The sequence below is a fragment of the Taeniopygia guttata genome, chromosome 3, assembly GCF_048771995.1.
Source record: "Taeniopygia guttata chromosome 3, bTaeGut7.mat, whole genome shotgun sequence".
NCBI classification, from domain to species: Eukaryota; Metazoa; Chordata; class Aves; order Passeriformes; family Estrildidae; genus Taeniopygia; species Taeniopygia guttata.
The window spans coordinates 99,744,673-99,765,029 of NC_133027.1; the positions used below are offsets into that span (position 1 = coordinate 99,744,673).

Consider the following 20,357-nt stretch of genomic DNA (forward strand, 5'->3'; position numbering starts at 1 on the left):
TCAGGGTTGAGATTTACTAATTCCTGAGATATAAGAAGTGCTCTTAAGCAGAGGGAAGAAAAATTGCAGGTAAACTATGAAAGCATTATGTTACAGCCCATATGAGTCATATGAGTAAATTATTTTGTAGTTTTAAGTCGGGGAACACAAGCTGTTAATACTTTTATTTTAAATGATAAAAGGAGTATAGTTGGATTGTTTTTCTTTAAAAATGGTTAGTGTATTTTAATACAGCATTGCCCAGTAGAGCATTTTGTGCACATTTGTCATTAATCTCAATATAAACCCATTTTGATTAGTTTCTTATGTAGAAGACAGAGCATGAATGCAGTGGTTTGACAATTTTCCTTCTGTTGTTTTCACAGAGTTAAAATCACCTGTGATTCTTTTTGAGATAATTCTGCAGCACTTACAAGTTATTTGACTTATCTATGCACTTTTTTAAAATAGGCATCTTGGTAAATTAAATGGTGTTTTTAGTGGGGGACACATGTCTCTAGCAGGGAGAGGTTTTTTCCCAAGTTTTAGCAGCATTATTTCAAATGTTTTATTTTAGCTCCTTACGTGTTGCAATGAAATTAGAGATGTTTGGCTCTCTTACTCCATTATTGCAATTAGGAATTTAGCATCATCGGTGCCAAAGGACAAAAGTGTCTCATTTGCCCTATGGGGACAGGACAGTGATAAGATGATTTTTCGTCAAGGATCATTGGGTCGTAATTAAGTTACATTCATGGCTATTGCTTTTTGAAGGATGATTGGTAAATGACAGGCTTCATGTGCTTGCTATGGACAGTGTTCACTAGGGTTTTTTCTCCCTCTGTCAGAAAATCCTGTTGAGTCTGATAATGTAAATGTGGCATTTTATTCTGAACAAAAGAGCAGGGAAATGAGCTATCTTGTCTAATCATTCAGTTGTTTAACACCGACTTCCAGTTTAGACTCAATTGGCTGGAAAGCACTTGACATGTGAAGTTAGTGCTGTTCGGAACGCATGTTTGAGTAAATTTTAAAGTAAGTGACAGCTAAATTGTACCTAGGGAAATTACAAAGCCTTCAACACAGTTAATTTTTTGGGGAGGATTAGTTGTAATTGCAACACCAGTCTCCTTGAAGATTCCTTAGTACAGTAAATGAACAGAAACACATTTAGCTCTTTCAAGAGCCTGTTCTCTTTTTACAGAATAATTTTTGTAAAGCTGATTGTACCTTGCTGAATTGACTTCCCTCTACACTAACATCTGCTTCAGATTTGTAGAGAGGGATTTGTTTTACCAGGCTACCCTCCACCCCCACCCCAGAGAGTCCCTTTTTTCTTTTTACCTCTCTAGTGATTTCAGGTTTGAGAGCTTTTCAATCAGTAAACCCCTTAGGTAAATTGCCACTTCACTAAAGCTTTATGCATAATGTTGCAGCACTTCATTCCAATTAAAATCAATATTTGGAGTCTTATTTTTATCAGGCAGACTCTCTGGTTGGGAAAGTTGTTTATTACAAGTAAAAGGGTTAGATTTAGTGCTACATTCTTTAAGCAAGAGGGGAGTGGCTTGTTGAAAGTGAGGGGGGGACTGAAATATGGGGGAATGGTATAGCTAGTCCTGCTACAGTGTGTCCTGTAAACCTTCCAGTAACTGAGTCATTTTGGCTCTTCAGATAGCTTTGTGTGATTAAAATTGTCCACACAAATATTTTGGAAGATTGGACCCATAATACCTTGGACTTCGTAGCCATTCTAAACAGAAAAGAATAAAAAAATTTGGTATCTTAACCTGAACTTCACTTTAGCTGGAAAATAATGCCAAAATAGGACACTTCTGGGGCTGCATAAAGGCCAAGCAGAATGTACTTGTGGCTGAGGCTTCTTCTGTCATTCAAAAATAAGAGTATATCTTCTTTTTTTAAAAGAGCAAGTTTCAAAGTGCCAGAAAAATACACCTAATCTTTGAGTGGAACAGGTCTTAGTCTTGAAAAGATAATATTTGTGAGTGACTTAAAGCTGTAGTATCTGGCCAACTCAAAATGAAGCGTGGATGGTCTATGTTTGTGCTTTAAACACTATTTATTCCAAATTGATGCTGGAAATCCAATTTTTCCAACATGGCTATGAATATATGGGCTTTTTTTCTCCTTTTTGACTTGAACCGTATTAATTAAATAGTAATTTTAGACAAGGCTTTTAATATCTTAGAGTAGTAAGTATCCTTTGGGAGGATAAAAGGGTATTTGACATGCATAACTTCTTACAGAAAGACTCCCAAATACTTTCAAATGTACAGCTGTTTGTTAGTTTTAAATCATTATGTCTAAATAGCATTTTCTTAAAAATGTAGAAATTCTCTTTTGTGCAGCTCTTTTTATTTATTATAATTGTTTCAAGAAACATATTAATATGTTACATCTGCTTGAAATTTGAAGCCTACAGTGAGTTCCTTTTTTCATTTTCTAAAAGGACTGTAAAAATGGCTTACAAAAGTAGCTGCTGGTATTTACTTGGAATTAACTGCTGTTTGTGACAGTAAAAAATACTGCAGATTGTTAAATTATAGAAGCTTAAGTACCAGCATAAGCTTGATAATTTTTTCTTTCCAGTAGTGGTACCAACAATTTGTCGAGTCAGAACTTCTCTGTGTTTTATTGCTTTATATTTGTCTTTGCCAGTTTTAGTATTTGTATGTTCTATAAACCCTGTTCCCGATAAACTGTGGATGACTGGTTGGTTGATTGAATGCAACTGAACAAATATATCTGATTTTTAGTAGATTAAAAGCAGTTATAACATTACATCAGTGTGTAAGATACAGTACTCCTTAAACACAAACTTAGTCAGCCCCTTTGAGCAGTAGGTCCCAGTAACAAGTACAATATTTAAATTTAATTTTTTCTCAGGTCTTTGCTGACTTTTTTTCTTTGCATGTACAGTATTAATGCTTTCAGCAGTATACATGTAGAGACTAGAAAACTGTTAATGCTACTGCTTGAATGACATTCCAATTACTCATTCATTTATTGATAGCTTTGACCTAAAAACAGACACTTTGATCCTGTAGGAATAACACCGAGACAGTACTATAGCTGTTTGAGCATCAGTCTGAAAAGCTAGATTTATCACTGAAAACTTTAATTTGAATGTATAAATGTTGTTGTGCCTCCTTAGAAATTGAGTAGTTTTCTGTAAAACTGGTTTTTTTCTAGATGTTAACTGAACTTGCATCTAAAGCAGGAGAAAAATACTGATTATATAAATCTTTATATCTGACTATGGTAACTACCATAGTATTTCGCTTTTATGACAGTAATCTAGCCTGCAACATCTACTTGCAGTTTTGAAATTAACCTGTAATTTAGTCTTCACCCCAAATGACAAAAATTCAAATGACTCCATGGGGTGCCAGAAGATGCACTGTAAACAGGGCTCAGTAAGGGGGATAAGGTAGAAATCCATTATCTTAGGTTCTTTTAAAGAATGCCAGTATTACTGAATAAAATTAATTCTTCTGTGTTTTACTGTTAATTTTTTTAAAAATATTAGCATAGATAATGATAGTAGCGCATGGTACTTTAGTTAGTTATTCTTTGAAAAAGCAAAATCTGTGCTGTACAAGAAATGCAGTGTGAGGAGAGGACATCTGAATTTGGCTTGTTTTAACAGTAATGTTAGGGTTTTGTTGATGAAAAATAACATTTTCATCATCCTTGGGAATGTTGCTTTTGGAATGTTAAATCATTATTTTGAGTCAGCCTTGCAGCTGCTGTTGTTAAGTGATTTTTTTTTTTTTTTTTTGGTAACTTAGATTATCCGTATCAAATAAGGCTCTTGAAATCTAAAATGCAGTCTTACTGACTGCCTGGCTACTTACATTTTGTGTGTGTGGTCTTGTTTTGTTTCAGCTTAAACATTATCCTTCAAATAATGACTTGACATATTGTTTTACCAGTGTGTCTGTGGTTGTCCTTGGTTGTTTCTGGTGTTTTTGCTTTCTTTTGTTTAGTTTTGTTTCAAGATTGGGTTGTAATCCTGTGAAAAAGAAATCTACAGCAGATGATTAAGTACAGTTAGTTATACAGTATGGAAGGTTATTTTATCTTTGTTACTGTGATTGTTTTTGACTTTCCAGTTTTGCATTTTAATTATGTATACTTCTGAAGGTGTTAACAGTGTATACATAGGGGAAAATTCAGTGAAGGATTGAGGTACCAAAAAAGGAATTATTCTGTGTGTTACTTCTACTTGCTGCTGAAAGGCTCCTGACACAATGCATTTGATGCCATCTTGTACACTTATTTACCATTACATGGATTTACAGTAGTGCCATGTCTCTGATGTGGATAGGCCAGCATAAAACACATTTTGGTACCATACTATATTGTTAAATTAACTGCAAAAATTGTATTTTAAAAGTAGAAAATATCTGTTGGATTCTGATTTTCATATAGAACAGAATAATGCTCTAGTCCTTCCATTGTGATGGAATGGACATCAAGAGATGATTTACAGGCACTCTGTTAAGGTGTAAAACCAGTATAAAGCAATCTAATGAGCTGTGGTTATCTTAACTCTGGTGATCTCTATTGAAACAAAATACTGTGGAATAATTTTGAAGAAATTGGAAATGCCTGAACATAGACATAGAGGTAATAGAGTGTACATAGTATTACTTACAAATGAGAAAAATAAAGCTGTTAAACACTTTAGAGAATTTTCCATGGAGTTTGGGTTTTGTCAAGATAGGACATAGCATATCTTAAGAATATTGCTCAATAAGACTTGAGGGGGGAATAAACACTTGGATTATAGACTGCTAAATGAATTTTCTGTGAAATTTTCAAGATTAAAGTGGTTTCAGCATGGATTGCTCCTGCTCAGAAAGTTTTTGTTCTTGTTTTGTTTCATTCCACCAGGGATGACATGCCTGCAGCTCTGGAAGCTTTCATCAGCTGTTACAAGAAGTATGGTAAAATTCTTCAACTTCACAACATCTGCTGTAAACTGGTAGAAAAAGGAGATGCTGATCTTCTGCAGAAGGGTTAGTTGCATGTAGTCAAATGCTGTCTGCTAATAGGAAGTGTTTTCTGGGGGTTTTTCTTCCAGGATTTGTATATTGTTTCTTTCAACTGAAATAAAAAAAATGTTTGTCCTTATATATAAACTTCAAAGCACTAATATGATGCCTGCATTCTTCAGATTTAAAAATTGATTGTAATTTTAAACACAGAACAGCTCTGTTTGTATAATACATCATTGAGCTCTCCAAGATTAGTGCTAATACTTGTTCTAGCTGTGTATGTTACTGTTAAGAAAAATATTAATAGTAACACAATAACAAAACAATACATCTGTTTTTCAAATAGATGTGCAGTTCACAAACCATATATCCTCACTTTCAATGAGGAGAGCATGCCCATACAGTCAGTTTTGTTGAATATAGTTCAAAATGTAGTGCAGAAAAACATTTAAAATATGCTCAACCACAAAGCTACAACAAATTGTGTCATGTGTTATAATCATTCTGTTTGTTTCAAAATTATCCCGCTATAGCTTATCTTTTATGAGGCTTGTAAAATATTTGTGTTTGGAATGTCTGACATAAATATTGAAATGCTTCAATATATTGAGTAAATTAATGAGTTTTATTCTGTCTTTAGTTTCAGATTTTATAAGCAGAGAATATGGTGACATGATGGCTCTTTACGATCTCTTCTTCGCCTTCTTGCAAACAGGAAAATACAAAGAGGCCAAGAAGGTCATTGAGGTAGGATTTTAACTAATTGTGCAGCTATTTAGACTCTTAATTAGAAACATTTAAAGTTTTTAACCTTTAATTAGTCTTGTTCTGATTCACATTTATATAATGCAATCCCAGTAATAAAAAACCCTTGGCCAGCTTTATTTTGTATAATTACAGTTCAGAAGAGAGACAGTTTTCTTGTACATTGAAATTGTTTCCTTACTTTTTCAAATTTGCTCTTATATATCAAAATGATATTTGCATATTAAATATCGGATTGTGGAACAATTAAATTAAACTGGCATTCCTGGGTGTAAAGTTGCTAATCCTCTTTCCGAAGGAATTCTTTGTTCTTAAAAGCACTGGAATTTAATTTGCTGCAGACCATGCTCAGATTTATTTGTAATGCTTGTCTACAAGTTAATCAGCCAAACAAGCGCTGTCTGCTACTGTTTGGCATTTAATTTAGCATTTCTTCTCTCTCTCCCTTTTTCAGGATAGTAAGCAGCTTATAGGAAGTGGTAGGTGACAAACTTGGTCTATTTAGGATTAGTATATTTTATCTAGACTTGATTGAAATTGTGCTTACTGAAATTGATAAGTCAAAGGGGCAGCTGCAGAGTCTGCCCAGATTGTGATTATTTTTTCTTCTTAACACAGTTGTAGGCTTTTAAAATGCTGCATAAGTTTTTCACTTAATGTATGGGAGCATTTTGCAGAAAAGGTAATAGTTTGTCCTCCACATTTGTGTTATGCACATACACAACTCTAGCCTAATTTTTGGGGTTTTTTTTCGTTCCTGAGACAAAGAATGCTTTTTCTCCTAGTTCCCCTTAGAATATTTGAAATACCAGCTATCTCTGCTTGAATTGTCTAATGGAATTCTTGCATTAAAAAAATCTTAACTGAAGATCTGTTTGTTTGTGTGTGGTGGAACAATACTGTCCTGCTGTGGGGTGTGTAGATATTGCTAAGCACAGTGTAGAAACATTGGTATTTTTGTTCTGAGGGGGTGTTTTGGAGCTCAAATCTGATAATACAGAAGAACAGAAATATCAGTGTCTGACAGCAGATGACACTGAGGAGTTGAGTTTTTTACAGTGATTAAAGCATTTAGGAGGTGAAAATATGAAATCTGAGATTTGGAAGTAAAATTAAAGCTAAATGAGCAAAACTGTTATGTCATGTGATTTAGCAGCTCTTTTTTTGATATTAGCATTTAATTTCTCAGAATTTCTATTGATGTCTGGAGCTCTGCAATGGTGAATAGGATAATACGCAAGTTACCAAATTGTCGGGGCACTGAAACTCTTGTTGTTTTCTTAAAACATGCCAGATTCTCTCTGCAGGTATTCAGTATTTAGTGATTTATCATGAGTCACCAGAAATACAAATGTTTAGGCATAAATCTGAACACCAAATATCTGGAAATGAAATGGAAGTTTTCCTGCCTTGTCTGACCCTTGCTAGAACAGCTGGGCTGAAGCATGTGGTAGTTTGGTAGTGGGAGTCTCTTCTGAGGCCATACTGACTGGAAGAGAAGTTGTGTTTGAGAAGGCTGTGGGGGAAATGCTGTTCCTGAGGCAAAACGGGGTTCATGTGATAAGGAGCAGTTTGTTGTATTCTTGAACTGCCTTGTTAAGCTCTTGAAAAATCTTGTTCTCAGAGGCAGTAGCTACAGGCAAGGTAGCCTTGGCTGCTCTGTAAAGTGTAAGTCTACTTTATTCTAGCTACGCCTGGAGATTCCTGAGCCCCCCCCAGAGTTGTGCTGGTAGATGTTGTTTTGCTTTACACTTAAAAAAGTTCTACCAATGGGTACATCAAGACATGATTTAGGTCTTTTTAAATGCACCTCAACTGATAAGTTAGCTTTTGTCTTGAGTCCTTCAAAGATGATCATGTCAACACAGTTGGCACATCTCTCTTCTTGCCCTTTACCACAAGGTCACATACTAGCTTGCTTTCCCTTGGATGGGCACAGCATGACTTCTATGTCATCAAATCTAGCTCTGGATACTTAGGATTTTTTCCCTTACTTAGAAAGGCAGCTTAATTGCCTTTTGTCATTGAATTTTGTTTTTCATAAAGAAAAAAGGAAGAAAATTAGGTCAGTATGTTTTGCCTTTAACTAAACTAACTACATTAAAACTAATGTAGACTAAAAGAAAGGCATGTGAATTTTCAATAAATAGGATTAGGGGAAAGTACCTTCTAAAAAAATACTTACCTATCCTCTGAAATGTTTTCTTATTTTAAAAAATTTTAATCAGATCTCCTTCTGGAGAGAGGTCTTAAATAATTGTGTGGAGAGAATCTAGAAGAATTGTTTGGTGTTATGTTCTTCTAAGGCTGGTATATAAATGATGAAAGAGTATTTTAGAGCCTAGTCTGCCAGATCTCTCAACTGGTTACCTGTTGCCTGTACTGGACAGTTAAAAGTCCCTTTTACTCAGCTGTTGATTGCCACTTCATTAAGCAGGTGCTTAATATCTCCAGTAATGGGAAGGTCATCCAGAAGAGTAGGATAAAAAAGGGGATGTTATACCACCTTGGAGAAATTTATTTATTCCCCTATTGACCTGTTACTCTGTTTGTTTTCATGCTGCATGGAGGCTTACAGATTTCACTACTTACAGTAGTTAAAATATAGTTGATGGCTGCCATTTTTGTTGGATTTAATATTTTGCTCATCTCTGAATTTTTCGCCAGGATCTCATGACTTGCAGCTATTTTGGATTCATGATGATTGGGTATTTCTAGACTCACCCTTTTTCCTTCATTTACTCATGCTAAATGCAGCTATTTCAATACCCACTGAATCAGTGTGTAATGCAGCCCAAGTCCTCTCTTGGCTTTTTCTGAAAAGATTTGTATCTCTTTCAGTACTGTAACAATTCTGCAGCAGAGGGTTAAGCAAAGCCAGTCTATAAATCTGCTCACTGAAAGTCTGAGCCACGTTTTCATGGAGCAGAAGTGAACACTTCATTCCTGTGACTGAGTAGGCAAGGTATTAAACTGATGTTAAACCATTTCTGCACTGTATCAATAAAATGTTTAAATGAAGTTTCATTGCACAGCAAAATACTTACCTCAATAAACCAAAACAAGCACCCTGTTAAGAAAGGTATCAGGTCACTTGGATTTTTCATTGGGAGATACTGATTCTTCTGATAGGAAGTAGGAGTTGGTAGCAGTGTGCCACTGTCTTCGTGGTGTTTGACAGATGATTCTTGACATCTTTCTAGATCAAATCACGTGGGCTGTTAAAATAGCAGCTGTTAATTTGCTCTTTCAATGAAAGAGTAAGAGCTCTCATTACTCCTTTGGTTTAGGTTTTGCTGGAAGTGAAGGCAAAGAAGATTGGAATACAGGGAAACTGCGTCAGAGTTTTTCAGTAGAAGTTCAACCTGTGTATTTTGTTTCCACTAGAGGAGCCTTCCTTGAAAATTGCCATGGATAGTGCATGGCTTCAGAATTCTTTTTACTGAATTTTAATCAAGTATGATACTATCTTCATCTACTCTCATACCAAATTTGTTGTTTATATTTAATAATTAAATTTGTCATACCATGCATATCTTGAGACATTAGTGTGAAGAATTCAGGAACAAATGTTTGTGAAATAGCTTAACGAACTGTGTTCCATTGTGAAGAAATGTAAGGAAAGGCATCTGCTGCTGCAGTCTGGGACCTGACAAAAGAACTGGTTTGAGTGAGTTCAGTGTACAGGAATATATCTATCAACAGATGTCAAGTTAATTTAAGAGGTAAATAGATTTAAGCAAAGAATTGTAACACTCATTGCCAGCAGACCTCAAGATACCAGTTGCCATTGGATTTAATCTGCCATAAAAACAATGAGAATGTTTCTACATGATATTGAGAGATTACAACCTTCTTTCATCCAGATTGCTTTTTTAAAGAGTCTGCATCATAAAATTGCATCCTGCTGATTTTATGCTGGAGATGAACTACCAGAAGATGCTTTCTTGATTTGTGACAGCAGGGTTGGGGGAGTGAGGGCGGTGCATCAGTTATGTGTAATTTAGTGATAGTTATATCTAGTGTCTGAATTTATTTACAAATACTTAATTTTGGTCCTGTTGAGAAAAGAGTGGAGGTGATTAAAACAAAATTTACATGTTTGTGAACAGGGTTGTATTTGATAATGGTGGTCTGAGATTTAGGAATAGTTTGTAGGAGGTGTAATAGCTTTTATTAGCTTTTATTAGAGTAACTGTATACAACTGAGATGGAGGGGAATGAGCTTTTAAGCATGCAAGCCCTATAATTACAAGAAAAGATTAATTTTTAAAATTATTGCTATTGAGTCCTATTAGTCCAATAAAATAATTATTTCTGCTTCTGAAACTGGACTCTGATGCAGTTAGTTATTAGTGAACTTGGATTTTCTTTCCATGCATCAATGTATGTAGGTAAATTTAAGAAGGGGTGTTTACAAATTCAGTGCATGTTATTTAGAAATTCTTAAGTATTCCTTTCTTACAGGGAAGGGATATATTTCAAATAAGTAAATTTGGTAAAGGAGATGACTAAAGGAAAAAATTCCTTCCCAAAAGGAAGACAGTAATGTGTTCAGAATGTTGGATTATGGCAAGATCTGTTTATCTTTTCATAGCTCCAGGGACTTTGTGTTTGAAGGAAGAAGTTTATAATGCTTTTTTTTCATTCATCATACACTGTAAAACCACATATTTTAGATGTGCTTCTCTTTAAAGAATTCCGTATTGTACGGGAGTTGTATTTTGTTTAGTCATATTTATTTCTGAACAAAATTGCTCATAAAGAAGAAGAGAAATTCTTTATTTTTTTAGATAGTTTGCAAGGTCTTCTTTTGTTTCGAAAGAGTAAAGTGAGTGAGGGTATCTTTCTGTGCCATCACCAAAGACACCATTTTTGAAAACACTGAGCTCTAAACTTCTTTCTAAGTGGAAAATGAACCTGTAGAAAAAGTATTGCTTCCGTTGCCAGCCATAAACAGCCATAGCTGTAATGTTATGCTGCAGTACAATGACTTAAATAAAAGCTGAGCTAAGAGAGCACTAATATGTTTTATTGGACTATTGATATGATTGCAACAAGAAAGATGCTTTTTCATGCACAGATGATTTTTAGATCACTCAGTCTCTAAAGCTGGATATTTTGTGAGCTTCTGGACTATTGCACAAAAGTTCAGAGCCAATAATCAAAATAGGGGTTTTTTCTTGTGTATTCAACAATGATACTTCACTTAGACTTTACTACAATGACTAGTGGGAGAAATACAGCAGAGTGGTATACCTGCATACATATGAACTCAAGATGTAAGATTATTTTTTTAAAAAATGTAAATATGTTAATTGGTATTTTTAAAAAACTAGTGCATTGTTATTTGAAAGTAAAAATGCTTAGGAGAAGAAAAAAATAATACTGTAAAATAGTTTTAAGCATCTCATTCAATAACTAGACTAGGATGGCTACAGAAGGTACAGAAATTTTATATTGTTATTCTAACTTTCTGATTAAGAAGTGCACCTACAGCTTAGTAAAAGTGAGGACTTCTGCTACAAGTTTTAACTTAGGGGAAGATTCAGGGAAAACATCCAATGTTTATGTTGTAAACAGCTTTGTTCAAACAACCTGCCATGCAAAAATATCCCAGGCTTCATTAAAGCTGCATGGAATTAATGAGATTTTCATAGACATTTTTGTGGAATCAGGGAAAAATCTGCCTTTAAATGAAGAACTTCCCATCAAGTGTTCTATTTTCTTTGGTGCTTATGTTGGAGAGAACTGTTAGGAATGACACACATCAGTTCTTATAGCTGTCTGCCCAAGCCTGTCTGCTTGGAGAAGTAACGCATTTTCCTGCAAAACATTGCTTTGGCATCTAAATCTCAGTAGCTGGTTCTGGTACTGGTAGCATAAGTCTGTTATTGCTGCTGATGTAACTCTTCATGAAATGTTCTTCTTCCTTTAGCAGCATTAGCTGTCTCTTACTATTACTGGCTTTTTGATCTGCAAAGAGAGAAATGAATGGATCTATCCTTCCAAAGAATACCAATGGGAAGTGCAACATGGGTGACTTTTATAAAATTGGTTTCTTTCCAATATGTTTGAATTAGCAATTATAGTAGAACTGTTTCCGTAAGAAAATATTTAATTTTTGCAAAGAAAATGCAGAAATTTTGAAGTAAAGGTAAGGTAGATAAGGTGGTTGGGGTTAAACTTGAATAGTTAGAATTGATATGTTATTCACAGTGCAGTTATGAAAGGCTAGAGTAAGTGACTGCTATATGTAAGAATTATTTTGCCAAACAGGTGCAGTAACGTGCAGTGTTGCAAGGTTAAAACAGAAGCTCTCCATCTCATGTCGCATATATGCCAAATGAAAAATGCTGCTGCTGGTTTTTAAGCAGTTATGCAACCTAAGCCAGCAAAAGTGGCACTATTTTGGGGCAGTTCTCAACTCTTAGTTTGCTGAAAGTCATCTTTTTGAATAGCACTCAGGGCTTCGGGTCTGTATGTTGTCTTTTGTGGTTTTTCTCTGTAAGTTTTGTGTTTAAAGAGAAAAGGTATGGTTTAGGCAAGTGGAGAGGAGTAAAATGTTTTCATATGTCTTTAATTTTTAAAACTTTTTTGTTAGAAAAACTTTTTTGAAAGTAAAAAACCATGGGTCTATTGGCTATAGCAGTTACAGAATACTAATGTAAACAGAATTTGAGTATTTCTATCATTATTTTAAAATTGGTAAAAACATCTAATAGTTTCCTCTCTGACAGGTCAGTATTTTTCCAGACAATCTGTTTTCTTTCAGCTATAAAGATAGAAATTAGCTCAAATAAAACTGTTAGTACAGAAAATCTGCTGATTAGACCCCTTCAATCACCTGAAGTGACTGGTTCTCAGAAGGAGGAGAGCAAATCAAATGCTTTCAGTGTGTTAGAACTGTTGCATGATTTTTGAGTGCTGCTTGACAAGAGTTCTTCTAAAGATGCAGCATATTTATCCCTTTCTGGTTAGTGTTCCTTATTGTTTGTGAAGGTGTAGAATCAGTGAGTAAATTGGTGTGGGTATAAGTGTAGAATAAGTGTAGTTGTTATAGAATCACGGATTATGCTGCGCTGGAAGGGGCCCATCAGCATCATCGCGTCTCGCTCCTGGCCCTGTGTAGATCACCCCAAGAATCACATCTGGTCTAAGTTTTGATCAAAACTCTGGACTGATTTCTATAGGAGATACAATGAAATAGCTGAATTCTGCTTAGCCTGGAGAAGGATCAGGGAATGATTTTATATACTGATCATTAGGCTAGTATGAAATTGAGATAATAAAAATCAATTGTATATTGTCTTCTAATAGAAAATCTAAGCTAGTGAAAATAATCAGAAGTGGTAGTACTTTGGTTGTTCTCTACAAAAGGTGGTAGAGGCAACCTATTGCCAAAAGATCTTCTGAATGTGATGAGTCTTAAGAGGTTTCAGGGCCAACTAGAAGAGCTCACGGAAGAGAAATAACTTAGTAGAACCAGTGTGATCCACTGAACCTCAGGTAGTTAGAGAGTGGAAGAGCACTAAAGGGAAAGTATTGCTGTTTTTTCTGGTATTTTATATTCTCCTGTAGTTACTGTTACAGAGAGGATAACCAGATTTGATCTGGTACAATACAACTGTCTTATATTTCAAAAGACTGTAAAAGACAGACATCAGTGTTCAGTTTATATGCTGGATGAATTGCATGAGAGACTGAAACAAAAAAATCCCCAACAAAACAAAGAAACCACTAAAACTCGATATGGGTTTTCTTATTACTTAGTCCATTGAAACAAGCATGATCAAAATTGTAAATGGGAGTTTGGAAGAGTAATTATAGTTTTTTACTTAATTTTTCTTTATTCTTTGCATTCTGTTTTTCTTTTTTTCAGTCTGCTGTATTGTAGAAACACTGCTTGCTGCTAAATGCAGTGTTTAAAATTCCCTAAGATTGTAAAGGATAAGCTACAAATATGGACTATCAGGCAAGCCCTGGAGATTTAGTTAATCTGACCTAGATGTTCTTTTGATGATTGAGACCTGCAGTATGTGAAAACACTTCTCAATTTCAAAATGAAACACAAGGATATCTGTTGTATAACTCAGCTGTCCTTGTAGTGACAGACACATCAATCATTTCTGAACAGGAAAGGATTTACTATAAAAAGTTTGTAGCTTTCGAGCTGTTGAGTTCATTGGCATTCGGATCAGCAGTGATATTGGAAGTTGTAAGTGAATTCAGCATTTGAATTTTACCATGTCGTAAAGAGGATTAGCAACAAATGCAGGCAACATACTTCTTTCTTTTTCATTTTCAAGAGCCTGTTGTGTATAAAGAGCCTGTTGTGTAAGATGTTAATTCTTGGCTTAATTTTCAGCATATTTTATGTGAAACTGCTTGGTAGATCTTAAAAAAGCACTGAACAGGTCCCTATAAATATAAGTAATTGTGGGGAGGGAAAAAACCCCAAACAAACAACTAATTGGAAAAAAGCACGTACCTGGAAAACTGTGTTTATATATACAACTTTGAATATGTGGGAAGACACAATTTTTCAGTAACCTTCTGGGCTGAGACTATTCTAACAATACAGCTAAATACCCAGACATTATTCATGTTGAGGAGCTGTGGGATAAGCATCCTGTTTTAGCAGACCCTTATGTTGACTTCATAGAATGGTTGGGTGATTGGTAGGATTATATGGCCCAGCATTTACTCTACAGAACACTGTTTGCTATATATTTAGCAAAATTTTAGAGTTTTCACTGAAAGTTTGCATGCTGGTTCTCTGGTGTATGCTGAATTATTTCAAAAAGATGCAAGGGTAGTAATTCTGTGCTTGGAGAATGTAGGAGAAGGAAATGATCTGTGTTTTTAAAAGAGAAAAGGTAAATTCACATTTCCAATAGTAATTGTTTTCACTGTTTTGCAACTGAAACTTAGTGTTTCTCACAGCATTTTGTTCAAACTGCCTCTTTTGTGCAAACTGGCATTCAAATTTTTAAAGTTGCACTTGATATTTAAAATGTAGAGATTTCATACAACATTAAAACCTAAAAGCCTTCAAGAGTCAAAACACCTCTCTGTAGGGGTGAACAGACATTTCCACGCAGTTACTTTAAGCTATGTTAATGTGAATCTGGACATTTGAAATAAAAAAACAGTCCACTCTCTAAATTATATTTGTGCTAAGACAAGATAGTATAAAGCCAGGAAATCCAAATATCTTTGGGAGGGAAGGAGAAGAGCTAAAAATGATGGATGCTTTGCACACATTTTGCTGTAAACTTTTTTTAGATATGTTGGACATTAGTAGGTAGATTGTGTGACATGGCTCTTCAAAAAATTTGACTTTTCCTATCTTTATATAAGAATTTAGTTAAGTTGAAGAACTGCTGTTTTGATTATGTCATATGGTGCTGGGAAGGCACAATGTGGTTTTCTACACCAGTCGGAGTTTCAAGGATTGAAACCTTTTCTTTGAGCGTGTGTAGCTACCATGTCGCTGCAGTCTGCTTAAAACAACAAAGGAATGAGTAAGCAAAGGCTCACAACCTGGTAAAGTCAGTAACACAAAGAAGTGTGGCATGCTGACAATTACACATCAGTTCCTCTGTGTACACACACATAAGGGCAAGCCTTAAATGTCTTAGCTTTAAGAGTAAATCTTGAGCCTTCTGTTCTGGAATAGGAATTGCCCTGCAGTTGCTATACCTGGCATCTGTACAGTAAGTATATTGGCATCACCAAATGGTGATGGTGCAGTTCAGAAACACGGTTCTCTAGCTGCTAAGTTGCAGCAGTGCTGAAAACAAGTATTTAATTGTGAAGACAGTTTGGAAAAAATTGGTGTAATTCTTTACCAGGAGTGATACAAAGGATTACTATAGGTAGCAGCAATAATACCCAATTAATGTGATGAGAGAAGTTATTTAACATTTCAGTTCATCTGAAGTGTATTTTAAATGAACTCTCTCAGCAGCGTACAACCAAAAAGGAGACTGTCTTGAATAAGATGACTGCAATTTTTATGTTTCATAAATGCAACTTAACATGATTATTTGTGAAGGTTCTAGTTGCATTTAGATTTCAAGAAAAACAAACAATAGCTATGAACTTTCATTATGAATACCTGTATTATGTTTATTTTCCCTTGGAATGTTCTATGTGCAGTAATGTATTTCTTATGAAAATATTTTACAGACTCCTGGCTTGAGAGCACACTCTGGAAGATTGCAATGGTTTGCAAAAAAGTGTATATTAAATCAACAGGTATGACTCATATGATGTGCTCTGTGGAACTGTCATTTTATTCCAAGAAAAATGGTTTTGGAGTATTTTTCGCTTGATTTTTATGTTTGTGAAAGGACATGTGACAGGCTGGTGAGGTGAACTTAATGTTGGTGTATATTTAAACAGAGATACTATTTTAGCTGAATGCACACAGCATGTATGTACACATATACAGAAAAATAATTGCTTGGCTGAGGTATAAATGTTTTCTTCCTTGTTTTTGAAGATGGAAACTTTGGAGCAGCTGGTAGAATCAACTCGAAATCTGTTTGAATGCGATAGAGATGAGATGTACTACCACCTGCTCAAACTGTGTGGTAAGTGAGCTTGAGATCTTATCCATGTTTGTAATCTGTTTTCCTTTGTGGTTGGAAATGGAACATAACCCTGGAGAGAAGCTATATCTTGATAGACATTTAGTCTGGCTACCATTTCTGAAGCATTTTGTGGGGGAGGAGAGGTCAGGGGTTTGGTTATTTTCATCTGCAGACCTGAACACTTAGCATAGTATGTGTGGATGGATGGATGGATGTAATATATAGATTTATGTAGTGCAAGTTTTCCAATCCATGCTGTTGTCTGGTGTTATAATTTGAAAGTTAATTCTGTTTTGGCTTTCAGTGTGCTTAGAGAAGAAAATCTGCTCATCTATTACCTTCATAACTGACAAAAATTAGGAGTCCCCCGTAATTGGATCTAGTTCTGCAAAAACGCATATATTTTTTAGATTACTTAGTTTTCACCAGCCACAACCTAACTTCTGCATCATTTATAGGCATGAACAGTCTTAAAAACTGAAACTTCATTTCTGTGCTACAGACTTAGTGTAGGATGTATCTATGAGGTTTTCATTCCTCTTTCTGTGTTTTTCAGTCTATGTTGGTTTTGTTATTCAGTGATTAAAATTTTGGAGATTTATTTTAAAGTACTGAAAAAATACATTGTGTTAAGGTTGGATATGGAGCACTAAACAGTAAATTGGGACATAGAGCATTACAGGGATTTCTGTGTACTTGGTAATGTATGTATATATATCTATATATTACTGGGCCATTACTGGTGTTTGATATATCTGGAAAACTTGCTTTTGAATTTGAAGTCATTTTAGGTGTTGTCCATGTGTATTTTTGATGCAGGCCTCTTCCCTACTGCACTTAGCTATAGCAGGAGAAGACATGAGTACTTGCCCAAAAAAGCCATCTAGAGACCCCATCAGAATTTTGCTGCTTTTCATTTTCTGAAGCCTTGGAAAGCTTCAGAGAAAACTGTAGCGTTACCTAAACCTGGCTTTACACATACTGGTTCACCAGCAACGATCAAGTAGGCCTGAAAATCAATCTTGTCTCAACAGGGAGAGAACCTTCCTATTTCTCCACTCATCCTATTCACCTCTGGCAATGACTAAGTCTGACAGTGTGCCTGCTAGGAAGAGAATCTAAGAAGATACAATTCATCTAATTCTGTCATGCAAAATTCTCAATCTTCTTTCAGAAGACAGAACCAATTTCATCTATTCAAAGAAGTGGAAAACATTTTTTGGTTTCTGTCACCATGAAAGACAAAAGCCCTGCATAATCCTGCTTTCAACCATTTTAGATTACCTATCAAAGCTGCCCCATGCACAACTACAGTAGGACTGTCGTTGTGTACCAAAACCATAACTTCAGATTTATTTAATCATAATAAAAAATAACCTACCATCTAGTCCAAGCAGTAATCAAACATGTTGAAAACAAGGCATTTGATTATCACAGAATAATTTATACTGGAGAAAACCTCAGGAGTCTAAGCCTGGGCTGTTTCCTGGAGGTGGGATAGCTCCAAAGTCAGATCACATCAGGGCCAAGTTTAGTAAAGGTTTGGGTGCCTCCAACAATGGAGATCAAAAAACCTTTCTGAACAACCTGATCCTGGATTTGTTCATTCTCCAACAGTCTATTGCTGTAGCTTTCAAATGTCACTTTCCACCCTTTGCTGTGCATTTGTGAGGAGGGACTGGCTCTTGAAGAGTCACTGAAGAATTTACAAGATACGCGTGTATAGTAGGAGAGCAAAACCTGAACTAAATGAAATTTGAATTAAATGCCAAGGCAGTTTATTGAGAAGGATATTTCTGCTTTAGAGAGTTCATTTTTACCAGGTTGTAAATCAGTAGTGTCTGAGAGTCATAAATGCTTCACAAGCGGTGACTGCAAAGCTAGAATATGTCAAGGCAGCAGGAGAGCACATGCTGTAGGTAGTTAAATGGTAGTGAACTGTTTTCTTTCATAAAGTCCAGATTTCTGTACATAACTGCAAATAAACAGTGATGCATATTTAAATTTCAATTAACAGTCTAGAACAATGGAATTGATGAGCTGGGATGATCACTTCTGCACTACTTTTGAGCTGATTTCTCATTTATCTGAATCCTATAATCCTTGGGGTTTTTTCCTGCTATCCTCTATGTATTAAAATAGTTTAAAACCTCAAGTTGATGATTGTATGAAGTAGAAGTACATGATTAATTGATGTATTATTTTCCAAAGACATCATTTTGATTCACCTTAGATATGGATGTATAGTCTAAATCTGCTTTTGTCTGAAGATTTTGATCTTGTTTCAGAGAGCAACAAGGACTGGGGAAAGGCTGAAGCTGTTTGGACTAAAATTCAAGAAGAAAATATTGTTCCTCGTGAGAGGACACTAACTTTACTTGCTGATATATTTGAGAAAAATGGTCAGGTGGTTCCATTTGAGGTACCTAAGGTAAGTGGAGTTTAACTTTCCTAGTTAACAACACTTATGGCTATATTTTTTCTTACTAAAAAAATATTAACAGATATTATTACAGTAATTTAAATGTTCGTTTCTTTTAAAGGATAGGCCTGAAGATAGCAGAAGTGATGCTTCTGGGGAAGAACTGAAAATACAGATGCTTTGCAAGAAAAATAAAGCAAAAGGTAAACTGGAGTCCACTGTGGGTTTTTCCCCTGCCATGTTAATTTTGAGGTTTCAATTAACTGCAGAACTCTTCTGTGCAAACTTCCCAGTCTCTGCTAAAAACAGAGTTAATTTCTGCATGGACGTTTGCTTTTGTATATGGAGGAGCAGAGTGTATTTCAGTGCCATTCCTTTGATTTAGTCTGTGATTAATCATTAGAAATCCATTCCTATCCATCTCATCCCAAAGCAGGATGACAGAAGAAGAAATAACTAGTGGGGAGGAATTCACAGAATCACAGAATGTGTCAGCTTGGAAGGGTGGATCATCTGATCTATCATTTTTGCTCAGACAGTCTCATCCTTGAGCACATGGGACAGGATCCTTTGAATATCTTTATTGATGAGACTTCACAACCTCTCTTGGCAATCTTTCCAGTGTTCAGTCACCAGCACAAATCATGCTTAGGTGGAACCTCCTGTGCATCAGTTTCTGCCCATTGCCTCTTGTCCTATTGCTCTGCATCACCAAGAAGAGCCTTGGTCCCAGTTAGTTAATTTTTAGTGTTTTCCAAGGTGCAGAGCTTTTCAGTATTCTGGGAAGACATATTTTCTTCATTGATACTATAGTATAACTAGGTACCTCACTTGAAAGCAGTATAGAAAATAGAATTCAATAGGTTTAAAAATTAATTTTGGTGAATGAGAAAGATTTATAAATGCAAGACACCTAGTAATTTACTTCTCTAAGTGTAATCAGTATATTTTACGGGTTGGACACAGATTTTTAAGCTCTGAGTTTTTAAAAGAAGAATGTATCAGTCATTCAGACATTTAACTTACATTGTTAGTGAAATTACCATCATCCTAAATATTCAGTTTATTTAGACTGGGAGTCCAAAGTTGAGTCTGGATGTTCTGCAGACTGGGAGTGCATTACCGTGTTATGTATATGAAATTAAGAATCGTGTATTATGGCAGACATCATGTTTTCAGGAAATTGTTCATGCTGGTAGCTGTTTGGTATCAAATGAAGATGAGAAATGAAGAAATGTTTTCATTGAAAATCAGATGAAATCAAGGGAATGTACTTTATTACATTTTCACTGGGAAAGTGCCCTGTGCCTTTGGTATCATAATTAAATCATAAATGATCAAGTGAAGAGCAGGAGGAAATTAAATAATTGCCTTAGACTTTGTAGGGAGATCAGTTTAAAACAAAAATATAAAATAATACTTCTGTGATGACTTCAGATATTGAACTTAGTAATACATCGCTTGTGCATATTCTTTTATTTATTTGAGAGAAGGTGGTTTAGAGCTATTGGGAATGAAGGGGAAAAAAATGTTCCAACTATGTTGGAAAGCAATTTGTCTTCTTGG

General features: G+C 35.2%; 1 protein-coding gene across 2 annotated transcripts in view; it reads left to right on the plus strand.

The window, feature by feature from the left end:
• The window catches only part of LRPPRC (leucine rich pentatricopeptide repeat containing), an 83,472-nt gene that overhangs the window by 41,988 nt on the left and 21,127 nt on the right, over nucleotides 1–20,357 (plus strand). For both annotated transcript variants that reach the window (XM_030269010.4, XM_030269008.4), the window contains exons 24-29: nucleotides 4,900–5,024; nucleotides 5,644–5,750; nucleotides 15,963–16,031; nucleotides 16,279–16,369; nucleotides 18,658–18,800; nucleotides 18,913–18,994. In XM_030269010.4, the coding sequence (XP_030124870.4) occupies nucleotides 4,900–5,024; nucleotides 5,644–5,750; nucleotides 15,963–16,031; nucleotides 16,279–16,369; nucleotides 18,658–18,800; nucleotides 18,913–18,994 (617 nt within the window). The remainder of the gene's footprint in view (nucleotides 1–4,899; nucleotides 5,025–5,643; nucleotides 5,751–15,962; nucleotides 16,032–16,278; nucleotides 16,370–18,657; nucleotides 18,801–18,912; nucleotides 18,995–20,357) is intronic.